The following is a 22036-nucleotide window of genomic DNA, read 5'->3' as shown; positions in this document are numbered from 1 at the left end:
GGGCTTTCTCAGGCTGGCCAGGTTGCTCCCGGTGGCCTTTCAAGCAATGATTCCATTATAAATTCTTCACGAGTGCAACTATGGGATGGTTTTATTGATGATGCCGAAGGAGCCACGCTAGGGCCTGTGGATATTGGTCAAGGCTTTGTCATTGGTTCCAGTGTAAATGGAGGCTTTATTCAGACCAGTTCTCTTACTAAGAACCTTTGTTCACATCCCACATTCAGGATGCTAGCTTAAAGGAACTGAGCTTGCACAGTTTCAACCATGAATCTTAACACCAGGGGCAGCAACCATTCATGCCAGCCTGCTTCATGGGTCCTGGTGCCACCAGTCACTGCACGGTGGCACAGACAGCATGAGCCCTCCCATGCTGTTTATTCGTGGGTGACACCTAATTCAGTCAAAGACATTTCTGCTAACCGTCTCAGGGAGGTTGCATGGTAGGCATCTGGACTGAGAGCAATTAGGAGCGTTTAAAGTTTGACAAGCAGAAGTATAATACCTCCGATCAGCTATTAGAAAGAACACCTTGGATGCCATGTGGAGGATGGAATAACAAGAGACTGAAGCCGAGACCAGCCGCAGGGGCGGTTGCAGTAATCGAGGCCTGAACTGGCGCTGAGATGGACGGAGTAAGACAGATTCACAAATTAATGCAAGAGGAGGGAGAATGTAGTCGGGTCTGTGAGGGACTAACAGATACGCACATTCCACTGGGGGTAGAGAAGGGAGTTCAGAGGGGCTTCCTGGAAGAGGCGGCACTGGAGTTGCCACTGCTGTGGTCCAAATCACCATCCCCTCTCACCCAGACCATGACAAGTTTCTTTTCTTTCTTTCTTTCCTTTCTTTTCTTTCTTTCTTTTCTTTTCTTTCTTTTCTTTCTTTCTCTTTCCTTCTTTCTTTCTTTCTTTCTTTTTTACAGAGAAAGAGACAGCATGCACAAGCCGGGGGAGGGTGCAGAGAGAGAAGGAGAGAGAGAATCCCAAGCAGGCTCCATGCTCAGCGCAGAGCCCCACACAGGGCTTGATCCCACAACTCCGAGATCATGACCTGAGCTGAAATCAAGAGTCAGACGCCCAACTGCCTGAGCCACCCAGGCGCCCCAACCACGACAAGTTTCTTAACTGGTCTTCATGCCCCCACTCCCTCAAGGCTACATCCTTAGCGCCTTTGGCCCTACTATATGCTCAATAAATATTGGTTTACTGAAAAAATGAGTATGAACTCAGAAATAACAAGAGTCAGTACGGGCCAGGATGGTCCAAAGGGCTTCATGGAATCAGAACGCCCTTGGCTGAGTCCTGGAGGGTGAGGAGGAGTGTGTCTGGGCGGCACTCAGGCTCTCCTCCCGCCCCTCACATCCTATCCTTTGCTCGGCCCTGCATGCCGGTTTCAACGAGACATTCCAGTTTCTGTTCTGGACCATGTTTGGCATGGAGGAGCACAGCGTCGTAGACATGTCTCAGTTTCTGGTGCCTGAATTCGTGGGCCGGGCCCTCTACGGCATCTTTACCATCGTCATGGTCATTGTGCGGCTCAACATGCTCATTGCCATGATTACCAACTCCTTCCAGAAGACTGAGGTGAGCTGGGGCCAGCTGAGGCTAGGGAGAAGAAGGGACCCAGGGATGGAGAGGAAAAGAATGCAAGAAGTCCAAACACTTGGGTTCCCACTCGGCCTCCGCTCTTGTTTTGTGGTTTGGGGCAAGGGTTCCTTTCCAGGCCTCATGTTCTTCATCTCTAAAATGAGGGTCTTAGTAATGGCTACTCGTTTCTCCAGACCCAAGTCTGGTGCTCTTTCTCCTTCTTGGTTGGGAGGAAGGGTGCATTGTGGAAAAGTAGATGGGAACACGAGAAGGGACAGGGAAGATGGAGGGGCTAGGGTTTGTGGCTGGAGAAGAGCCTGGGCAGGAATTGGATGTCAGAGGATGAAAGACAATGGGGAGGAAGAGAGGGAACGGGGAGCCAGGCAGGAGAATGTGGTGATAGATGGGAATGGGGAGAAGACAGTGGTGGGCACACTGCAGAAGAAGAGGCGTGGAGACCGGGGGAGCTGGAGGCAGACGGGGCGGGCAGGAGGGCTGGGTACCACAGTGGCCCTTGCAGAGCCCCTGCCTCCTGGCCGCAGGATGACGCAGATGTGGGGTAGAAGTTCGCTCGCTCCAAGCTCTACCTGTCCTACTCCGGGAGGGCCTGACCCTGCCTGTGCGCTTCAACATCCTGCCCTCCCCCAAGGCCCTCTTCTACCTGCTCAGGTGCTACCCTCAGAGCTCTCACTCCCTGCCTCCCAAGCACCCAGCCGCCCCCGCCCAGCTCCCTAGACCCCTCCCCTGACTAACTGCTTTCCGGCCCCTCCGAATCCCTCAGGAGAATTTTCCGCTTCATCTGCTGTTGCTGTTCCTGCTGCCAAACCAAGAAGCCAGACTATCCGCCAGTCCCTACCTACGTGAGTATCTCCTCTGCTTGTCATTGGGCTTTGTCACGCCGGGCCTCCAACTGTATTGTCTACACCGCCTGTTTGTCTGCACACCCTTTGTCTTTCTGGTACGTTCCCCACAAAGCCACTTCCCACATCCTCCTCTCGCACCTGGCTGCCCTTCCCTGTTCCTGGCTCTGGATGTTTCCTAGATTTCCAACCGTGGGTCACCCGGCTTAAACAGAAATCCATACCGCCCTGCTCCCCAGCCACGGGCACCCGATTTGGCTCAGACCTGTCCTGCAGCCTTACGTAGCCGCTCCAGCCCCCACTGAGCCACAGAAACATCAGGAAACCCCTACTTCCCCAAGCAATCCTTTTCAGTATTATTTTTTAAAGCTTTTTTTAAGATTTTTATTTATTTATTTGAGAGAAAGACAGAGAGAGCACAGTGGGGAGGAGAGGGAGAAGCAGGTTTCCCGCTGAGCAGGGAGCCCGATGTGGGGCTCGATCCCAGGACCCCAGGATCATGACCTGAGCCGAAGGCAGACGCTTAACTGACTGAGCCACCCAGGTGCCCCTCAGTATTATATTTTTATCACTATTATTACACAAATTTTTTATATAATAAAAAAGAAAAATAAAATAAATTTTATAAATTTTATTTTATAAAAAAAAAAAACTCCAGATGACTTCAAACTTCTTTGCCCTAAACTGAGCCAAGAAAGAGTTGAACATTTAAAAAAAAAAAAAAAAAATTAAGAGACCAAGGGAAAATGCCCCACAAACTGGGAAATTAAACAGCTGATAGAGGCCTGAGAGAGGAGGCCGAGCCTCTAAAGGGCTGGCTCCCTTACCTCTCGCTATCTGTTCCCTGACCCAGGCTTGGAGTGGGAGCCCCAGCCTATTTCAGACCAGCGTTAAGGCCAGGTCCATAGGGAGTCCTATCTGTTCCCTTTAAAATGTGTTACCTGAGGATCTCTCTAAGCCAGGGACTCCGGGCCAGCTCTTTGGGGGCCACAGGCCAACTCTGGAGCTCTGAGGTCCCTGGATCCCCTGATTGGTCCATAGTTTGTTCAACAAACACTTACCAACACCTCTACTGGAAATAAAGATCTGCAGAACGGTGGTCCCTCCGGGTGCTGCCAGTCTAGCGTAGCAGAAGGAAACGGACGGTAATTGCCCGGGACAAGCCCACAGTAGAGAGAAGCACAGCGTGCTCCTGGAGCACAGAGGACAGGCCCCGGATCCAGACTCAGGAACCAGGGAGCTTCCCAGAGCCCTTGAGAGCAGAACAGAACCCTGAAGGGTAAACAGGAGTTTGGTGGGCAGATAGTGGAGAGGGGAGTTCTCGGCACAGGAAACTGCATGTGCTCAGCATGGGGAAAACAGGACGCTTTCAAGACACTAAAACGCCCAGGATTCCCCCCACTCCCTGGCTCTGGGCGATCCCATGTGGACACCTCCTTCACCCTAATGGACCTCTGCCTCCAAATTCTGGAATTACCACCCTTTTCCCCCAGTCACTTCCTGTTCCTGTCCAGGCTGCCGGATGGCTATGTGCAGACCGTCTGTCAGGGCTGCTCTACCCTAGGATGAGACTCCGCTTCTTCAACTGAGGTTGTGCCCAATTCTCGGGGCCTGTGCCCAGTCCTGGATGGGCAGAGCCACTGTGTCCAGCCGGATCCCCCCACACTAGCTGGCTGGGATCTCGCCCACTGGAGTCCCACCCTTCTCCCAGCTGCCCCCACCTCGCTAGTGTCTTCTGATCCAGTCAGATGTCCCTTCCCCCCTGTCCTGCATCCTCAGGAAACGGCCTCCCTAAGTTCTTATTCCTTATTTTATACAAGGAAAATGCTTTATATACTCTGTAGCTGTAAAAGGCCTATCATTCTCTCTCATACTTCTGCCTGCGCCAGCTTGGTCAATCCCATCTTTCCCCTGAGAATATTTAATAAAATGCTTTGCTTTTTTTTTATGAGTAAATATGCTAACTATAAAATATTTAGAGAGAAGATAAAACTAGATAAAAATAATTCTTTCCTAAGCATTTAGAGAGCCCCTACTCTCTGCCAGGGAAGTATTGACCTGAGAAGTAGGCATTACTACCACTTCTGTCTTCAATTTGGAGACCCTCAGGCCTGAAGAAATTGAATAACTCGCCTGAGGCGCAGAGCTGCTAAGTGACTGAGCTGGGATTTGGGCCAAAGCTTCCCAGTCTAGCCCTTTGCCTGCTACACCTCTGTTCTCTCTCCACTGTCTGCCCCAGCCGTATGTCCTGCTTGCCCTCTTGGTACTGTTGCGGGGCCTATACCTGGACCCCAAACCAATCATTCCAATTCACATGATGATTTCCATGCAGATGCCTCCCCACATCCCCTACTTTCCCCTCTGCAGCGTTTGAAGGGCAGGCTTAACCTGGACTAACTCAAGAAAACCAAGGTAGGGTTGGTGGCAGGAGAGAGAACTCAACTGTGCCTGACTCAACATTTTTGTCTCTGCCCCCCACCCCCCTCTGCACCACCCTCCACCCCTCGCCCGCCCACCCCAGCTCTCTTCCACTCAGCCTTTGCTCAGCTTCGGCCTCCTTCTGCCTTCCAGGACTGCACCAGGGTCTAGCTATGTGGCCTCCAGGACAGAAACGTCTGCAGACTTGGCCTCCATCCTTTATCATCTGGGGGAGGACACAATGATTACAGAATGGCCGGGGTGGGTAGAGTCTCTCTCACCCTCTGGTCTTCCCATCCCAGGCCAATCCCGGGGCAGGAGCAGGGCCTGGGGAAGGAGAGAACGGATCCTACCGCCTCCGAGTCATCAAGGCCCTGGTACAGCGCTACATAGAGACAGCCCAGCGGGAGTTTGAGGAGACCAGGCGGAAAGGTTAGTGGCTCACCCCCAAGCCTTCCCCGTTGCATTGTGGGAATAAATACCACACACCAGGCTTGCACCCTGCATTGTGGCCTTCCTCCTCAATGACTCTGAGCCATTCAGATATTTATTCCACTCATTTCATTCAATCCTTCATTCCTGTGTTCGTTGACTCATTCACTCTCTTACCCATTGGCTCACTCACTTAACTCATTTTTCGTTCATTCACTCAGTCTCTAATTCACTCATTCAATCAACATTCATCACCACGTCCCCTTTGTTCCAGCCTCATCTTTGAGGGAGGGGGAATGTGTAGAGCAGAGACACGGGGTGGGGAGGGGGAAGCTTTCTGTCTGGTGAGACAGAGAAACCATCTTTGTAGGCAGATAGGGTTTAGTTAGGAGAGAACCAAATTGCAATGGGAGCCCAAGGGAGATAGAGAACCTATTATTTTGAGAGGCTGGTGGAAAGGTAGAAGGATAGAGGACCAGAAATTGGAGAAAGCAGAGGTGTAATTCAAACTGGGCCCTGAGGATGGGTAGACGGGAACAGGGCTGACAAGGGCAGAGACCAAATCTCTACCCACTAAAAACTTGCCCATCCTTGTGACTCCTGATCCCTTCTCTGGCCCACAAAACTTTCCTTCTTTGTATCTTCTAAACTCATGACCATCTGAGTCCCACTCAGATTCATCTGCCCCAGACTCTGCCTGCTCCTGACCCCCAGCCTGCGAACCAGTCTCTCACTTTCTCCAGTTCTACTCCCTCAGGACCCATAGGCATGATGTCCCCTGGGGTTCTGTTGTGAGGGGAGAAGTGGTTCAGGGCAGGCTCATCTTCTGAGAGACCTCCCCATCAACAACTTCCCCCAAACCCCAGACCTGGGCAACAGACTGATGGAGCTGACCAAGACTGTGTCTCGCCTGCAAAGCGAGGTGGCTGGTGTGCAGAGGACTCTGGCAGAGGGAGGGACACCCTGAACACCCGAAAGTGCCAGCATCCTCAGTCGCTATATCACCCGAGTGCATAACAGCTTCCAGAATCTGGGCCCCCCATCCCTGAAACCCCAGAGCTGACAGTGCCAGGGATTGTGGGGACCCAGGTACCTTCAGAAACTGGGCTTAAGGATGCTGGAGGGGCTAGGACTCCAGCTTCTGGACAGTCTGGCCCTTCCTCCCCAGCTCACGTGTTAGTGCACAGGGAGCAAGAATCAGAGACAGCAGGGGACCTGCCCCAGGAGAAAGATTTAGGGATCAAGGGGGGGTCCTGATGCAGTGGGAGGGTCCCTTCTTCTGTTGCTAGGTAGAGCCACCTAGATGGGTGAGGGTGTCATTTAGAAGACTCTGCTGCTTTACTTGACTCAATAAAGTTTCTGTTCTGGATGTCAGATGCCTCCAGAGTGTGTAAGAACCTCTGTCTCTTCAGGTTTCGAGATTTCCCTCCCCTCACCCTTGAAATGGACTCCTGTGGGAGCAGGACAGAGAGAAATGTCTTGCTGTGGGGTCCCAGGTGTCTGGGGCTTAGGCTCCTACTTTGAGTTCTTTCAAATCTTTCATGGAAAGAGTTCTGGACTGGGAAGAAGGGAGCCTGGTTTCAATACTAATTCTTTGACCTTGAGCAAGTTGCTTCCTTCCTTGGCTTTGCATTCCTCATCTGACAAATGGGCCAGTGAATCCATCTGTCCCCCTTCCTTCCTTCTTTCCTTCCTTCCTTTCTTCCTTCAGGGAGGTTGTGAGGAATCTCTGGCTGTTAAAGCTTCTGGGTTTGCAAGTTCTGGTTTGTGACAGGGGTCTGCACAGGGGACCATGTCTAGGAGTGATCAAGAAGTCATCCTTTTAGTCCCTCAGTCTCTGAGTCTCACAAGGCCAGAGCAGGGTAGATGGTCTAGTCTCATGGAATAAACCAGTCAGGAAATGTGATGTCACCACACTGCAATACTGTTTAATTGAGTGGCCATCATAGTACCACCCTTGCTTGTCCCGGGGAATCCCTACCACATAGCAGGGCTCCCTCCATCCTGCCAGGGCCTCAGATCCCCCCACATCCTGGTTGGGAGGGGAGATGGCTGGGTAGGTCCCCATCCCTGGGGAAATGGCTGCTAGGGCTGGGTCCGAAACCACGTTCCCGCTTCGAGGCCGTTCGAAGCCCCCTTCTTCAATGGAAGATCATGAGTTCCTAGGACTCCTAGTGGCAGACAATGGGCTTTCAGGGCCCAGCTCCTGAGAGCTGGAAGCCCCCAGGGGCAAAGAGCAGGGTCTTCCAGGAAAGCAGAGAGAAGTCTCCCTTGGGGGTAGAATCTGGCTGCCCTCCTCCTGGAGAGAGAAGAGAAGAAGGTGAGGGGTCAGCAGGGCTCGGGGGCGTTGAAGCAGCTGAGGGAGGGGGCAGCGGGCTACTCACCTTGTGCAGACATACAGCCGCGTCTCTTCTCCCCTGCAACAGACGGCACGGTGAGCCTTCCGCGTGGATAGGTCCTCACACCCCAAGCTTCCCTTCCCACCAGGCCCTGGCGTGGGCCATTCCCCTTCTCAATCCAACTTCCCTTCTCCTAAACGCTGACTTCTGGCTTTCTTTCCTCTTCCTGCTCCTGGGAAATCTCCCCAGATTACTGATCCATCACCGCTCCCAGCCTGGCCCCTGCTGCTCCTCCATCTGTCCCTGCCTCAGCACTTAGGAACACCATATACACGGCCTGTCAACCCCATTCAGCCCAGGGCCTCCTGAGATCTGAAGCAGCACCCCTGTCACTTTCCTCTGCTTATCAACCTCAACCAGGTTCTTGTGATCAATTAGACTGTACAGCGGATAGAACATTTTGAGAGCATTCACAGAATCACTTGAGAATGTTCATAGATCCAGAAAACACTTCTAAGACCTTCTAGGAGCTGGCTGAACCTGTCACAGAGAACAGCAACTCCAGCTGACTTCTAGCCCTCAACTCCCCCATGAACCAAGCCGGTGTCCCAAAGGGGCGTCTTGGCTTATTTCCCCCACCCTGCCGGTCCTGCTTCCCTCATGCATGGCTCACCACCCAGATAGGCACAGTTAAAGTGGCTGCAGGTCTGATTATAGCTCCAGAGAGTCACCAGGCTCCGGGCTCCATCCTGGGAGAACCTGGTGACCAAGAAGACTTCATGTGGGGGGATCAGCACCTCACGCTCCTCAGGAAAGACAGACAAGGCCTGGATAGGGGCCCCGAAGCAAGTCCTTAGAGAGAAGAAGGTGACATTCCCAAATCTGCGGGCCACTGCCTCATCCAGGGAGCTGGAAGCAAACTGGCCCAAGCGGACAGAGTCCCCCAGTCTCTTGGGTTCAAAGTGGAGGGTGCCCACGCCTCGGAACACCACCTCCCCAGGTCCCTTGCTGCAGCCCCCACTGCCCTGCAGCAGCTGCAGGGCCCGGGTGAGGTAGAAATGCAGGGCCTTGAAGGGGAAGTGCTTCATGTAGAACTCCCGGGAGCTGCCACCGGTCCGCACCGCCTGGTTCAGCTCCCAGTACAAAGTGTTAGATGAGTTGGTGTAGACCATGACGGCGATTCCGTGCTGCGCTTTGAAGCCAGGGGGCAGGGGGAGCCCTCGGCGCTTGTGCTCCCAGGCCTCCCGGGCTGCCTCCCAGGACTCCCGCAGCAGGGCGTGGCGGGCCATCTCCTCCTTCAGCAGAGGGACCGCCTTCTCTTCCATCTCCTCGGCACAGCCCACATAAGCATCGTCGAAGGTGTCTGGAGCCAGGCCCAGGGGCAGGATGGGAACAGCCTGGGCCTACAAATGTAGGAAAGAGAGGAGCCGCATAGGAAAGGGGAGACGTTCAGAGCACTGGACAGGGCCCTGGTGGCAGATCAGTCCAGAAACATCAGTATCTCGTTTCTAGGAGCAAATATCTAGTGTATGCGACTTGGCAAGAGCTCAAGGGCTTAAATAGCACAGCACTGGAGTGAGACAGACGTGGGTTCAAATCGTGACTTCCCCGCCTACTAGCTGTGGGATCTTGGGCTAGTCTCTTAACTTTTCTGAGTTTCAGGTTCTCCACGTATAAACTGAGGATACTTCCAACCTCACAGGGATATTGTGAGGACAGCATATAGATCTTCACTTCCGTACAGTGTGAAGGGGTCATTTTGTCATTAGAGAAGTTCTGCACCTGGTAGGAAGTGGGGCTAGATGACTTCCAAGCACTGTTCTGGCTCTAAGACTCAGGATACAGGTGATATACAAATATACAGCCAATGTCTGATGACCTGACCCGGTCCCCATCCTTAGATTCTCTTCCCGCTTCATGCCAGCACACCAAGACACTGTAATCTCTGAGACTCCTGAGTCCTCTCCTGCTTTAGAAGCCCATATTCCAAAACATGCGGTGGTGGGGGGGTAGGGTGGAGGAGGTCAAGCCCTGGTCTGGGAGGGGCTGCAGGAGGGCAGCACACAGGTAGCCCAAGCCAGTTTGCCTGGGCTGAGCCTGCGGTGGCAGACAGGACGTGGGGAGGAACGATATGAAGGAAGGAAGATCCTAAGAGGACCAGTGTGTGGAGGTGGAGGTTCTGGGAGAAATAGTAGGAACCTGGGGCTCCCTCTAGGGATGGAGGTTCCTGAGAAGAAGAGGATTAAGAGGACTGGGATCCTAGAGAAGAGTACGTGGGGAAGATTTTTGAGGAGTCAGCCTCCCAGTCCACCTCTTCCGGGTCTGCCCCTGACCTGTTCCCTTTGTGGCAGGAGTAGGTTCTCCCAGTTACCTGCCAGAGGGCATGGAGGCCGAGGTAGCTGAGAGCCATCAGCAAAGCCGCCAGCATCCTTCCTGGGGGCGACTCAAGGGAGGGCGAGGTCCAGATGAAGAGGGCAGCACTGGCGATGGGCTGGGAGACTAAGACCAGGGTCCCTTCCTCTGGGGTGTGAAGGGTCTCGTCCAGGATCCGGCCCAAGTGGGTGTGGGCGGGGCCAAGGGCGGGCCTAAGGGAGTGGGCGGGGCCTTAGATTTCATTGTGTACCCCGCACAACCCCAGGGCTCTGCTCCCCAGATTCCCACTAGCCCCCATGCTCCACGTCTTCTGCTCGGGGTCCTTCTTGCGATGGTAAAGGCGGAGCCATCATTTGGCTCCGCCTGGAGAGGGGAGGGGGCGGAGAGCCAGGGACCCACCTGGAAGTTTCAGGGACGACGGCGGGAAGGAACACTGACCGCTCGGGCCGGCGGGGGGCTTAAGTCCCGGCGAGTGCTGCGCTGTCCCGGGAGTCTAGACGATCAACAAAGTCCCGCGGCTAACTATAGCCCCCGCGGCGGTAACCCGACACCTCTCTTCTGCAACAACGGACACGGGGTGGGGAAGCGGGAGTGGCGCGGGAAGGGGCCGAGGGGCGTACCTCCCCTTCCCTAGGACTGCGAGTTCTTTCTCCAGAATTCGCTTTGGCTCCGAACGAGACCAGGGTTGGGGGGAGGCACTTGTGAAACTTGGCCTCTCCCTCCGGTGGGCCCCGACCTGGCGGACCCCCAGCTCTCAGACCACTAGACCCGGGAGGCCCACGAGAGTCCCGCCCACCAAGAACTCTCTGCTGGTGCACTCGCTGATTTGCATGCAATTTGCATATGGCCCACGCATTGGGGCACGCGTGATCCAGCATCTGAACGCACCCACCCGCCCCCTTCCCTTCAGTAGGGTTGGACCAGCTGTCTCCCATCCTCAGGGGCAAGCCCCTCTCCCTCCACAGCCCCTCTCTCTCTGGACCTCTTAGACCCAGGTGACCCCATGTTTATAAACACTAGCTTTCCCCCTCCCCTGCTGTGGGCCTGTCTATAAATAACCTGGCTCTGAGTTTTGGATGCCCAATCAGAAGTAATGGGAGAAGGGACCAGTTGAGAAATCAGTAAGCAGCTCTGGGGACAGCTTTCTGGCAGCCTGAGCCCTGGGGGTGGGAGGGTTACTTCCAAAGTGGTCAGGGGAGTTGGGGGTCCCAAATGTCAGGATTTACGAGATGCTTCCTGCTGCTTGCTGGAGCTGAGGTGGGCATAGAAGGTTAGACTTACCTCAGGGCCTCCATCCTGGTTTGGCTCATTCATTTAGCCCCATCCCCATTGCCCCATTCCCTCAGGCTGCCAGCCAAAATAAAGAATTTCCTTCTTCTAGAATCCTGCTTTCTCCAAAAATCCTTCCTACAGACCAAAAAAGACAAACTGTGTGTCTGGGCTTGGAGAAATGTGGGGAGGGAGATGGGAAAAGTGTCATCCCAAAAAACCAGAGCACTTATCAGGCAAACACAGCCTCTATACAAGTACTCTAGTCCCCTTCCAATGAGATGGACCATCCCGAAGCTCACCTAGATTAGAAAATCCATTTCTCTACTGTTTACCACATCTTTCCTGTTTATCCTGACTGCCTCTCACCCTGGAGGACCCTGAGCACCTGCAGTTGTTGGAACAGAAGGTAGGGTCTGGGAGAGCCAGGCCTGCTAAAACAAGTCCCCGGTACCAGATCCACTGGGATCAGGGCTTTGTCCTCTCCTCACATGGAAGTGCTTCTCCCATCCCCAAATGTGGAACTCCAAGAAAGGCCCCAAGAGATGGAGTCAAATTTTGTCACTGAGCCAGGGAGCCCTGAGTGAGGCAGAAAATCCTCCAAGATCACAGAGCAAATCAGGGCTGGCCAGACCCAGCCTCCTGAATCTGGGAAAATTTCTCCTTGCACGTTAGGTGAGTCTCCATGCTCACATAAAAGGAACACAAAGTAAAAAGATACTGAGGACAGGGGTGCTGTGCACAGGGCCAAACCCAGTGTGGTGACAGTTGTTCTAGCCTGGATCCTTGATGCCTCAGCCCACCTTCTCTCTGGCTTCAGAGGTTCCCTTCTTTATGGGAGGTGCACTGGCCCAGGGCAGACTGGGCAGAGGCTAGTGTTCCCAACCCTTCAGGAGACATCCAGAAATAGATGGGGGAGTGTCACATTTCTGAGCAGCTGTGTGGGTACAAGGGGTGGGGGACTGACAGTATAAAGGAGAAACCTACCTTCCCCCTCCCCCGGTGGCCATCACTGGAGACCGACACCAGCTTCCCTGGAGAAGGCCTAGGTAAGGGGCACACCACCCTCCTCCTGGGTACAGGGCAGGGAAAGACTTTTTTTAAAGGGGAAATTTGGGGTATTGATGGTGGAGTTCTAGGAGTCGTTAGGAACAGCTTCAGGGCACCTTTTGTCTTAGTCTGTTCAGGCTGCTATGAAATACCACAGACTGAGTTAACTTATAAACAACAGACATTTATTTCTCATCATTCTGGAGGCTGAAAATCTGAGATCAGGGTGCCAGCATGGTCAGGTGAAGGCCTTCTTTCTGGCTTATAGCGGACACCTTCTCACTATGTCCTCACATGGTGGAAGGGGCTAGGGAGCTCTGCAGGGTCTCTTTTACGAGAACAGTAATCCCAGAGCCCTCATAAACTAATTATATCCTAAAGGCCCCACCTTCTAAAGCCATCACAGCAGACATTAGGATTTCAACATATGAACTTTGGAGGGACATAAACATTCAGACCATAGCACCTCTGATGGAGAGGTTCAGGATACCTGGAGGGTTTGGGGACATTGGGAAATTGGGGGGTTCCTGGGGAAGAGATTTGGAGTCACATCCCCAGAAGGGAATGTTCAGTGAGGGTCTGGATGAGGAGAAACTGACAAGTGCCCTGAGCAGGATGAGAGGGAAAACAGAAGAGCAGGTAAGATATAAGGGGTTGCCCAGTGCCTCCATTTCCTCGCCTCCCATAACCACACCATCACTCTGGCCCCACCCCATTCCCCCCAACACTGCTCACCAAAGTCATCAATCTACCTGCTCTTGCAGTGGTCTACACTGTTAGCTGCGCCCAGAAAGCTCTCAGACTCAGCAGACATTCCAGGAGGCCTAATCTGTGCCTGGCTTGTGCTGAGCTCTGGGGACACAGCATGGGTCATGCCTGGTCCCTGCCCTCAAGGAACTCACAGGCCAGCAGGGGAGACAGACACATAAGGGCAGCACAGTATGATTAGGAAAGTGACCGAGGAAAGCACAGGGTGACTGAAGATCACAGAGAAGTCGGAGGGCTCCCTGGAGAAGGTGACCCCTGAGCTAAGTCTTGAAAAGTGGATAGCAGGATGGCAATGTATGCAGGGCCACAGGGAGGGAAGAATGGAGCCTCACCTGCAGCTTTGTTCTGTTCTGTAGAAGCCAAGCATGGTGCGGGGGGGGGGGGGGGGAACGGCAGGGCACAAGGCTGAAGAGGTTGTGGAGGGCTAGGTCACAGAGCACCTCAAATGCCAGCATGAGGAGGGCTCTGTCCTGAGGGCGTGGAAGGAAATTGTATTTTGCTGGGTTTCCTTTTAGATGTGTTCTCATCTCTTCCCTCATAATTTTCATCTCTGCATTTTTACTCTGTATGTTATTTCTTCCAGTCAGGTTTGGCACAGAGGGTTCTTAAGCAGGTAAGCAACCTGACCAGTTGTCTTGAGAAACACTGGTCTCCCTGCTCTGTGGAGGGTGGATCAGCAGGGGTGACAGTGGAGATCAAGGGGGAGGCAGGGGCAGATTGAGCCATGTAAGGGATGGGGAAAGGGAAGGAGCTTCTAGGATGGACCCATATTGTGATTAACATTTAGTTGGCAACTAATTTAGTGTTTGATGAATGATCAAATGTGTCTGATGAAGTGACCATCTTGGGTGACTTGGTGAATAATGGGGATAGATATTACATGAGACTCGTCTGATGGCAATCAGGAATCACCACAAGCTAGATGAAGCCTAAAGAGGAATTATCACAATGATACTGGGGTACTTCATGGGACCCAAGTGAAGAGCTTCTAGAAACCCAAGGTGTCTTGGTCCACCGGTGCTTTGGCTTCAAGCAGCTCTCTCTGCTGCTCAGTCCTCTTTTTCCTCTCTCCCTGGGGATCTCATGTCTTTTCTGACTTCAACACACATACCACTCAAATGTCTCATCTTATTGTCCATTCTTTTATCTCTTGGACATTTGCCCCTTAAGAGTCCACACGTGCCAAACTGAACTCACTGTTTCCCCTCCAAAGATGATGGTTCATTAATTTTTTATTGAGCACCTACCATGTGCTGGGATGGGCAAGATGAGCTTTTGAAGTCCACTCTGCTCCTCCTCTGTGTTGGCAACCTAGAGCATGGAAGCCTGCATGTCATTCTTGGTTTTTCCCTCTGACACATCTCCTATATCCCATCAGACACCAAGTCTAGTAAATTACACCTAGTAATTCTGGGTCCATCCTCACGGCCAGTATCTTAGGCCACATGCGTCAATGTCCTCAGTCTGATTTCTCAAGCCCCCAATCTCTCTCTCACTGCCTTGTCTTTGCAGGGCAGAGATGGGGAAAGACACAAAGGCCAGAGAGAGGCAGCAAGAGCCAGAGTCGGCCTAGTGAGTTTCTGCTGAATCACCATTTTGCTACGTTCCACAATCTCAGTGGCATGCAAAGATTTATTCTCACACTCATGGGTCCTCAAGTTGGCTACCGATTGGCTGAAGTGGGTTTGATCGGGGTCCTCTGCTTCAGGCTGCCAGTCTGCTGGCTGGGCAGAGGTCTGCTCCTTATGTGGGTCATTCTGGGGTCCAGGCTAAAGGGACAGTTCTGGGCCACATTCTGACGGTATGTGATCCAAAAAGACCCTCTCTCGGTTTAGATCCCCCCGCAAAGCAGATCCAGAGACAAGGACTTGGGTGTAGTGAGCTTATTTGTAAGTTAATCCCAGAAAGTACAAGTGAAAGAGTGGCAAAGTGGGATGGAGAAGAGAGGAAAGCCCCCCTGCCCAAAAAGTGTGTTAATGAACACACTGTGACCACTGTGGTCAACTGGGGCTTAGTCCCCTGGCACCCTCGGTAGCAAAGAGAATCTACCACCCCTCCTTGGTTAACGGTTGTCCCTGGGAACATTAAATCCCCTGCACTTTGGGGCTGCTCTGAGCAAGCTTACAGGGTGACGGAGAAAGCCTTGGACACAAAAATAATATGGAGCACTAGAGGTAGGAAGCTCGGCATGAGCTGAGGTGTCAGCATGTACCAGAACTCTCCACTGCACCTGTGTGTGGATGTGTGTGTGGGGGGGGGGGGCTGAACCATCAACATTTACCTCCAAGAACCAGAGGGGATTATGGAGCAGGGATGCTTAACCTGAGATGGGGGGCAGAGACATAAGCACCGGAAATTCATGTAACATTGTGTGAGGGTACATGTATCCATTTTCAGCTTTCATCAGATTCCCAAAGATAAAGAACCACTGACTGTCTTGCCATTTTAAAAGGAGGAAAACAGGAATACCTGTGAATCTGCTTATATGTGCATAGCCTATCTTTAGAAAGACACACAGAAGATGGGAATGTTGGTTGCCTCTGGAGAGATGGGGTGAGGAATTAGTGAGAGAAAGGTGTTTCACTGTGTGCCTTTTGGACTATTTAAATTTTGAACAATGAAAATGTATTACCTTTAGAAAAATAGAACTTTAAAACAGTAAAAATTAAAGTTAAGATTGATCTTATTAGTGAGCAGAGATGTGAATTAAAAAGTAGATACCAAAAAAAAAAAAGAAAAAAAAGTAGATACCAGGGGCGCCTGGGTGGCTCAGTTGGTTAAGCGTCTGCCTTTAAGTCAGGTCATGATCCCACGGTCCTGGGATCGAGCCCCGCATCGGGCTCCCTGCTCAGCAGGGAGCCTGCTTCTCCCTCACCCTCTGCCTGCCACTCTGCCTACTTGTGATCCCTCTCTCTGTCAAATAAATAAATAAAATCTTAAAAAAAAAAAAGTAGATACCATCTGTGGCCACCAGTTAAGTGAAAGTTCAAAAGAGATCATGGTAACCAGCACTAGCAAAGATGTAGAGGAAAGGGCACTCTTCATTGCTGTGGACGGGCAGACCAGTGCCTCTGGCAATTTGGCAGTGCCAAATAAACAATTCATATCCTTTAAACATCAAATAACTTCTTGGTATCTTTTCTATAAAAATATGCACACAAGTAGACAAAGATTTCTACACAGGGATGTTCACTGAAGTACTATGTGTAATGTCAAAAATGTCAAAAAATTAGGGAAAAAATCTATGTCCTTCAATAAGAAAATGGTTGAACAAATTATGGTTTAACTACATTATGAAATTCCATGCTGCCATTATAATGAATAGGTAGATATGTATATATGATGTAGAAGGAAGTCCCTGATATAGTGTTTCCTGGAGAAAAGCTTACAGGATATGTATGTGAAAGCATGTTCCTTTTTCTTTTCGGAAAAAAAAAAAAAAAAAGACAAACCAGCCTGTGTACAGAAAACGATGTGTGTCTGCATATATTTAAGTATTAAATTATTTGCACATGCATCAAAAATGGTCCTACAGGACACTATGATCACGGTAACAGCAGACACGGGTACGAGTGAGAGATGACATGGGGAGAGAAAGAAAACCGGGGCTTGGACTCTGTGATTCATTCATACTTTTTTCTTTTCACTACAAGCAGGCATTACTTTGTAAAGAAAGAAACAAAGAAGCAGCAGGATTGACTGAGAAACTGCTGGGACTCTGCCTTCTTGGAGCCTCACTCCCCACCCCATCCTCTTCCCATCTCCCAGACCCCCTCCTTCACCCCCTGGGGGTCTACACCTGTCCCTGCCCTGGAAGCAGTTGAGGGCTTAGGGGAGGAGGGTTCAGTTTGCAGCAGGACTGCGGGGCGGGGGGGGGGAGGGGGGGAGAGGGTGGCTGGATCCTGTCCCTGGAGTACTGCCATGGCCCCACCAGCTGGCCAGTCCTGGACCTGTTCCAGCCTCACATCCCCCATGGGGTGAAGCCCAGACCTCTTACCGTGGCCGTCAAGACCTTTCACGACAGGGCCCAGTCTTTCCAACATTCCCTCACTGCAAGCTCTGCCACGCTGGACAAAATGTCTTTCACTTTTTACATCCAATACCTTTGCTCTTCTCATTTCTGCTGCCCTGGACGTCTTCCCCACCCCAAGTCCCTCTCCTATCCTAGTCTCCACTGATTGAAACCTTCTTCTCCTATTCTTCCTGTAAGACCCTGTTCAGATAACACCTCCTCCAGGAAGTCTTCCATGTTCCCTCCAGCAAGAAGGGTCCTCTCTTTCTCTTCTGAACCTTCGTTTCTTTCTTTTTTTTTTAAGATTATTAATTTATTTGATAGAGAGAGAGAGCACGAGCAGGGGGGTGAGGAGCAGAGGGAGAAGCAGGCTCCCTGCTAAGCAGGGAGCCCGATGCAGGGCTCGATCCCAGGACCCCGGGATCACGACCTGAGCCAAAGGCAGATGCTTGACTAACTAAGCCACCCAGGGGCCCTGAGCCTTCATTTCTACGTTGTGACTCTGTGCCGAGCACTGGGAGTGACACAAACTAGGTGTCTGTTAATGTTTATTAAACTGTACAGATTAACATTCCCATTTTCTAGATGAAGAAACTGAGACCCAAAAAGAGACAGTAACTTGTCCAGGGCTGCCGCGAACATGCAGACGCCTGCCGTGCTCTCTCTGCTGCTTGTGTGCACAGGCCTCATGGAAGCACTGCCGCAGGTACGGGGCTCCCCACTGGGCCCAGGCCAGCAGGGAGCTGCACTGTTGGCTTGCTCGGAACTCCGGGAGGAGGGGCCGCGGGAGGAGAGAAGGACTGATATTTCCGGTGGGGCTCGCCCGGCCTGGGGGACAGCCCCTGACCCGGTCTCTGAGAGCGCAGCTACTTTGGCGCCTTCAGTGTCCTTCTCCATAGGCTCCCATTCTCCTGAGGCTCATCCTCTCAGGCCTCACTGCTCCGCCTCCGCCAGGCCCAGGGCCACCCCGTCACTCGACGAGACCTCTTCTCTCAAGAACTGCCCCTGGACATGGCGCCAGCCTCCTTCGATGACCAGTATGCCGGCTGTGCAGCCGCCATGACGGCCGCTCTCCCAGACCTCAACGAAACCGAGTTCCAGGCCAACAAGGTGTATGCTGATGGCTGGGTGCTGGCGAGCAGCCGGTGGCAGGACCGCCAGGCCTGGGGACCAGAGTGGGGCCCCAGGCCTACCCGGCTGCCCCCGCCGCCCCCTGGCTTCCGCGATGAGCACGGCGTGGCCCTCCTGGCCTACACCGCCAACAGCCCCCTGCACAAGCAGTTCAACGCAGCCGTGCGCGAGGCGGGCCGCTCCAGAGCCCACTACCTCCACCACTTCTCCTTCAAGACACTCCATTTCCTGCTGACCGAGGCCCTACAGCTGCTGGGCAGGGGCCAGCATTCTCCCCAGTGCCGCCAGGTGTTCCGAGGGGTGCACGGCCTGCGCTTCCGGCCCGCGGGGCCCGGGGCCACTATCAGGCTGGGGGGGTTCGCCTCCGCGTCCCTGCAGAATGTTGCAGCCCAGCAGTTTGGGGAGGACACCTTCTTTGGCATCTGGACTTGCCTTGGGGCACCTATCAAGGGCTACTCCTTCTTCCCTGGGGAGGAGGAGGTGCTGATCCCCCCCTTCGAGACCTTCCAGGTGATCAATGCCAGCAGACCCGCCCAGGGCCCCGCCCGCATCTACCTCCGGGCCCTGGGCAGGCGTAGCACGTACAACTGCGAGTACATTAAAGGTAGGTAGGGCGCACGCCGGGTAGCACCTGTGCCCTCGGTCTCAGGGGACGCGTATATCAATATCACAATCAAGTGAACAGTGAGGGGGACCCAGTCCTGTCCCTCTGCCCCTCCACCCTGTGCATCTAAGGGGAGACAACCTTCTGAGGGAGTATGCCACTTGTCCTTGGAGGTACCTAAGCCGGAGCTGGTCACCTGCCTGCTGGGAGGCTGAAGAGGGTTTCCTGACTGAGGCAGGTGGCCATTTGAGGGCCAAACGGAACTGGTCAGGCTTTTCTTCCAGCTGGAAGCTGGAAGGCAATTAATTTCTGGCCACAGCGCTGACACCCAGACCATTGCTGCCAGGTATGAGTAAGAGGCCCAAACTCAGTCTCCAGGAGGGGCACGTGTATTCGACTGAATGGAAACCCTGTGCTGTCATGTGGACCAGGTGGGGGTGCAGGTGGGGTGCTGAGACAGCAGTTGGGTGCCATGCCCCATAGTCCTAGCTCAGAGTGTCTATCCCCCAGGACCGGCCAGAGGTGGAATCGTGAGGACAGGCCCAGGTTCTTTATCTCTGAAGGGGCCGCGGGTCCTGGCTGAGTGAGGCCCACTTTGCATAATTAGAGGGAGGTTGTTGGCTGGAGCTGTGGACCACATCTAAAATGGGAGAAGGTCCAGTGCAGCTTCCATTCCCACCTTGGTCAGCATCGTGGGTGTGCACGAGTTGACAGAAGGTGAGGAAGACATGCAAAGTACATGAACCAGTACCTCCTTGCCTGGGACAAGGTGTGGGAGAGGTGGTTACACTGGGAGGCAAAGTTTCAGGCCACGGAAGCAGGAGGAGCACCCAGAAGAGACCCTGGCTTTGAAGGCTGGCTCCCTTCTAGCTCTGCTGCTCACGGGTCAAGTCAAATGCCGGCAAGGGAGGTCCCACCAGAAGGAAGCTGAGTTAGGGGAAAATGTACTAGCTTCTCTGAGAACAAGCTGGGGATGGACCACAGGGTTCTGGGGTTCTTTCCTGTCCTGAGAGCTACTGAACCTTTGATTCTTTATTCTTTCTTCCCTACAGACAAGCAGTGCAAGTCTAGGCCTTGCCATCTGGGTAACTCAGGTAAGAGCTGCAAGCTTCTATGGGGCTCAGCTCAAGGATGAGCAGGCTGCCCTGGGGTTGGACTCCTCTCCTGGATGCACATCCGTCTTGAAAGGAAAACAACCCCCTTTTCATCAAAACAAGTAAACCCTCTTAAGCAGACCCCTGTGGGGGTGGTGAACCTCTCTTAGAGGACATATATGTGTGTATGGGGCAGTGGTCATGCAAGCTGACACACCTGCCCCCAGTCTGGTGCTGCCCCTTTCCCTCACAGGAGGCCACTGATTGGGCCCCAGAGAGATCCAGGCTGCACTGAGGGGATGGAGGGAAGGGCCACTCCCACAGTCCTCCCTGGGCCTTCTCCTTCAGCCGCAGGACCCACTGTCTCTATTACTGCCCCCAGGGCTCCCTTAGACCATCTTCCAAGGTCGAGGTCAGGCCCTGGGTGCTGGAGACCTGGACTCTCATCCAGGCTCTGCCCTAACTCTCTCTGTGACCAATCAATCCCTCTCTGGGCCTCAGTTTTCCTATCTGTATAATAAGCATATAGACTAGATGATCCCCAGGTCCCTTTCAGCTGTGATTCTTTTCTTCCCTTGAATACCTGCTGCACCCGGGCCTGCCTGGGCCTCACTTCCCCAGGTGGGAAGGGGCTTTTCCAGGGAAACCAACTGGAATAGGCCAGGAAACTACAGCCACTACTCCCCCTTGGGCCCCGCCTCCTTCCTCCAGGGCTCTGTGAACAGTGGGCAGGAAGGAGCCCCAGCCTCCTCTTTGTCCCCACCATTCTCCATGACACAGTACCACTCAGAGTCCAGGCATCCTCACCACGACCCAGTGGTGTACGCACTGTCATTGCCCCTGTTCTACACATGAGGTTAACTAAGATCCAGAGAGGTGAAGCAACCAGCCCTACACACACGGCTAGTAAGGGGTGGGGGTCCAGACAGCCAAACTCTGAACCACCACACTACCTGGCCCCCACCTCTCCCCAGACACCATCTCATTTTATCCTTACTGTGTAATAAAATATTGGAAGGGGGAAGAACAGGGAGTATTACCCTCATTATATAGTAAAGGGAGACCCAGAGACAGAAGTGACCTGCCCAAGGGGACAGAATGAGTCAGTGGCAGAGCCAGGGTCAGAATCCAGATCTCCAGCCTCCAACCAGCTTGAGTGCTGGTAATGTCATCTCAAGCACTGGACAAGGTTAGAATCCCCCCCGCCCCCCCACCCGGTCCACCAGTAATCAGGGGTTGGGCAGAGGGGCAAAGATGAGCGTCACTAGAACCCACTCACATGGCTTCCCCTTGTTCATCCCACCCAGCAATGGCTCATTTGTGTCAGTAGGGGCAGGGGCACAGACCCTCCTAGGGACCTCTGCAAGGGGACCAAGGGCTCTTTCATCTGCCTGCCGTCCTCCCTGAATTCTTGCTCTCCATCTCTGGCTCCCACTGCACCTTGTGGGTCAGTGTTTCCAGCCCACTCTGCTCATTTCTCATCATGTTTCTTTGTGTACCTCATTTTGCCCCGAAACCTCGCTCTCTGCCTCTGTTTTTCCTACAGCCATCGGTCAAGGCCCCCCTTCTGCAGTCTGGTCCCTCCTACTGCCACTCTGGTTCCTTGTCGGGGGAACTTTTCCATAGAGTCCAGGCCTGCCATGATCCATCCAACACTGAACAGCCCCACTTGCCCAACATGCTGCCTCGACCTGACATGGGGATATCGGCCTCGCGTGTGTTTTAAGAGCAGCCAGGATCCATGGTGACTCCCTCTGCAGGGAACTCTGGGACTTTCTCTGGCAGCTGCCAGGTTTGCTGATGGAGAATTAAGGGAATCTGGGGACTGAGCCTTCCCCCAAGGCTTTAAGAGTGAGTCACTGAATGGGGGTGGGGGTCTCTACAGCAGGCAACCACTCATTTGGAGATTGAAGATTAAACTAGTTTGGGGAAAGATTGGGGAGGAAAGCACTTGGCCATGGTATTTGCTGATGTTGCTCAAATGGCTTACATGTGCACCTGGAAAGCTCCTTTTCACTCTTCCAGGAAGCCTTCTCTGACCTCTCCCAGCTGGCTGGGTTAGGGGCCCTGCCTCTTTGCTCCCACAGGTCCCTGGCT

At 53.2% G+C, this 22036-nt stretch overlaps 3 protein-coding genes across 3 annotated transcripts in view; 2 read left to right on the top strand and 1 right to left on the bottom strand.

The window, feature by feature from the left end:
* Positions 1–6556, top strand: part of LOC116646407 (short transient receptor potential channel 2) — a 39578-nt gene extending 33022 nt beyond the window's left edge. Inside the window, 7 exon segments of the mRNA XM_032427118.1 lie at positions 1394–1586; positions 2132–2183; positions 2186–2258; positions 2371–2449; positions 5170–5299; positions 6166–6342; positions 6345–6556. Of these exon segments, the coding sequence (XP_032283009.1) occupies positions 1394–1586; positions 2132–2183; positions 2186–2258; positions 2371–2449; positions 5170–5299; positions 6166–6342; positions 6345–6556 (916 nt within the window).
* Positions 6557–7491: 935 nt separating this feature from the next.
* On the bottom strand, positions 7492–11306 carry ART5 (ADP-ribosyltransferase 5). Its single transcript, XM_032426867.1, has 5 exons — positions 11293–11306; positions 10010–10223; positions 8312–9041; positions 7684–7716; positions 7492–7595 (listed from the first exon to the last, which is right to left on the bottom strand). The coding sequence occupies exons 1-5, from the start codon at positions 11304–11306 to the stop codon at positions 7492–7494; spliced, it is 1095 nt and encodes a 364-aa protein (XP_032282758.1).
* A 6444-nt stretch (positions 11307–17750) lies between these two features.
* On the top strand, positions 17751–21565 carry ART1 (ADP-ribosyltransferase 1). The gene is made up of 4 exons (XM_032427273.1): positions 17751–17816; positions 18065–18845; positions 19898–19939; positions 21486–21565. The coding sequence occupies exons 1-4, from the start codon at positions 17751–17753 to the stop codon at positions 21563–21565; spliced, it is 969 nt and encodes a 322-aa protein (XP_032283164.1).
* Positions 21566–22036: the final 471 nt, after the last annotated feature.

The sequence above is a fragment of the Phoca vitulina genome, unplaced genomic scaffold (genome assembly GCF_004348235.1).
Source record: "Phoca vitulina isolate PV1807 unplaced genomic scaffold, GSC_HSeal_1.0 scaffold36, whole genome shotgun sequence".
Classification (NCBI taxonomy): Eukaryota; Metazoa; Chordata; class Mammalia; order Carnivora; family Phocidae; genus Phoca; species Phoca vitulina.
Note: the sequence above shows the minus strand (reverse complement) of the source record. Positions and strands in the feature narration are given on the sequence as shown.

What these genes read in the sequence shown, in the direction of transcription:
- ART1 (XM_032427273.1), top strand. Translation starts at nt 17,751, where the DNA reads ATGCAGACGCCTGCCGTGCTCTCTCTGCTGCTTGTGTGCACAGGCCTC. An exon ending in CAACTGCGAGTACATTAAAG is followed by an intron (nt 18,846 to 19,897) that starts GTAGGTAGGGCG and finishes TCTTCCCTACAG; the next exon opens with ACAAGCAGTGCAAGTCTAGG. An exon ending in TTGCCATCTGGGTAACTCAG is followed by an intron (nt 19,940 to 21,485) that starts GTAAGAGCTGCA and finishes TTTTTCCTACAG; the next exon opens with CCATCGGTCAAGGCCCCCCT.
- ART5 (XM_032426867.1), bottom strand. An exon ending in GCCTCCATGCCCTCTGGCAG is followed by an intron (nt 9,042 to 10,009) that starts GTAACTGGGAGA and finishes CTACATTTGTAG; the next exon opens with GCCCAGGCTGTTCCCATCCT. An exon ending in CGGCTGTATGTCTGCACAAG is followed by an intron (nt 7,596 to 7,683) that starts GTGAGTAGCCCG and finishes TCTCTCCAGGAG; the next exon opens with GAGGGCAGCCAGATTCTACC.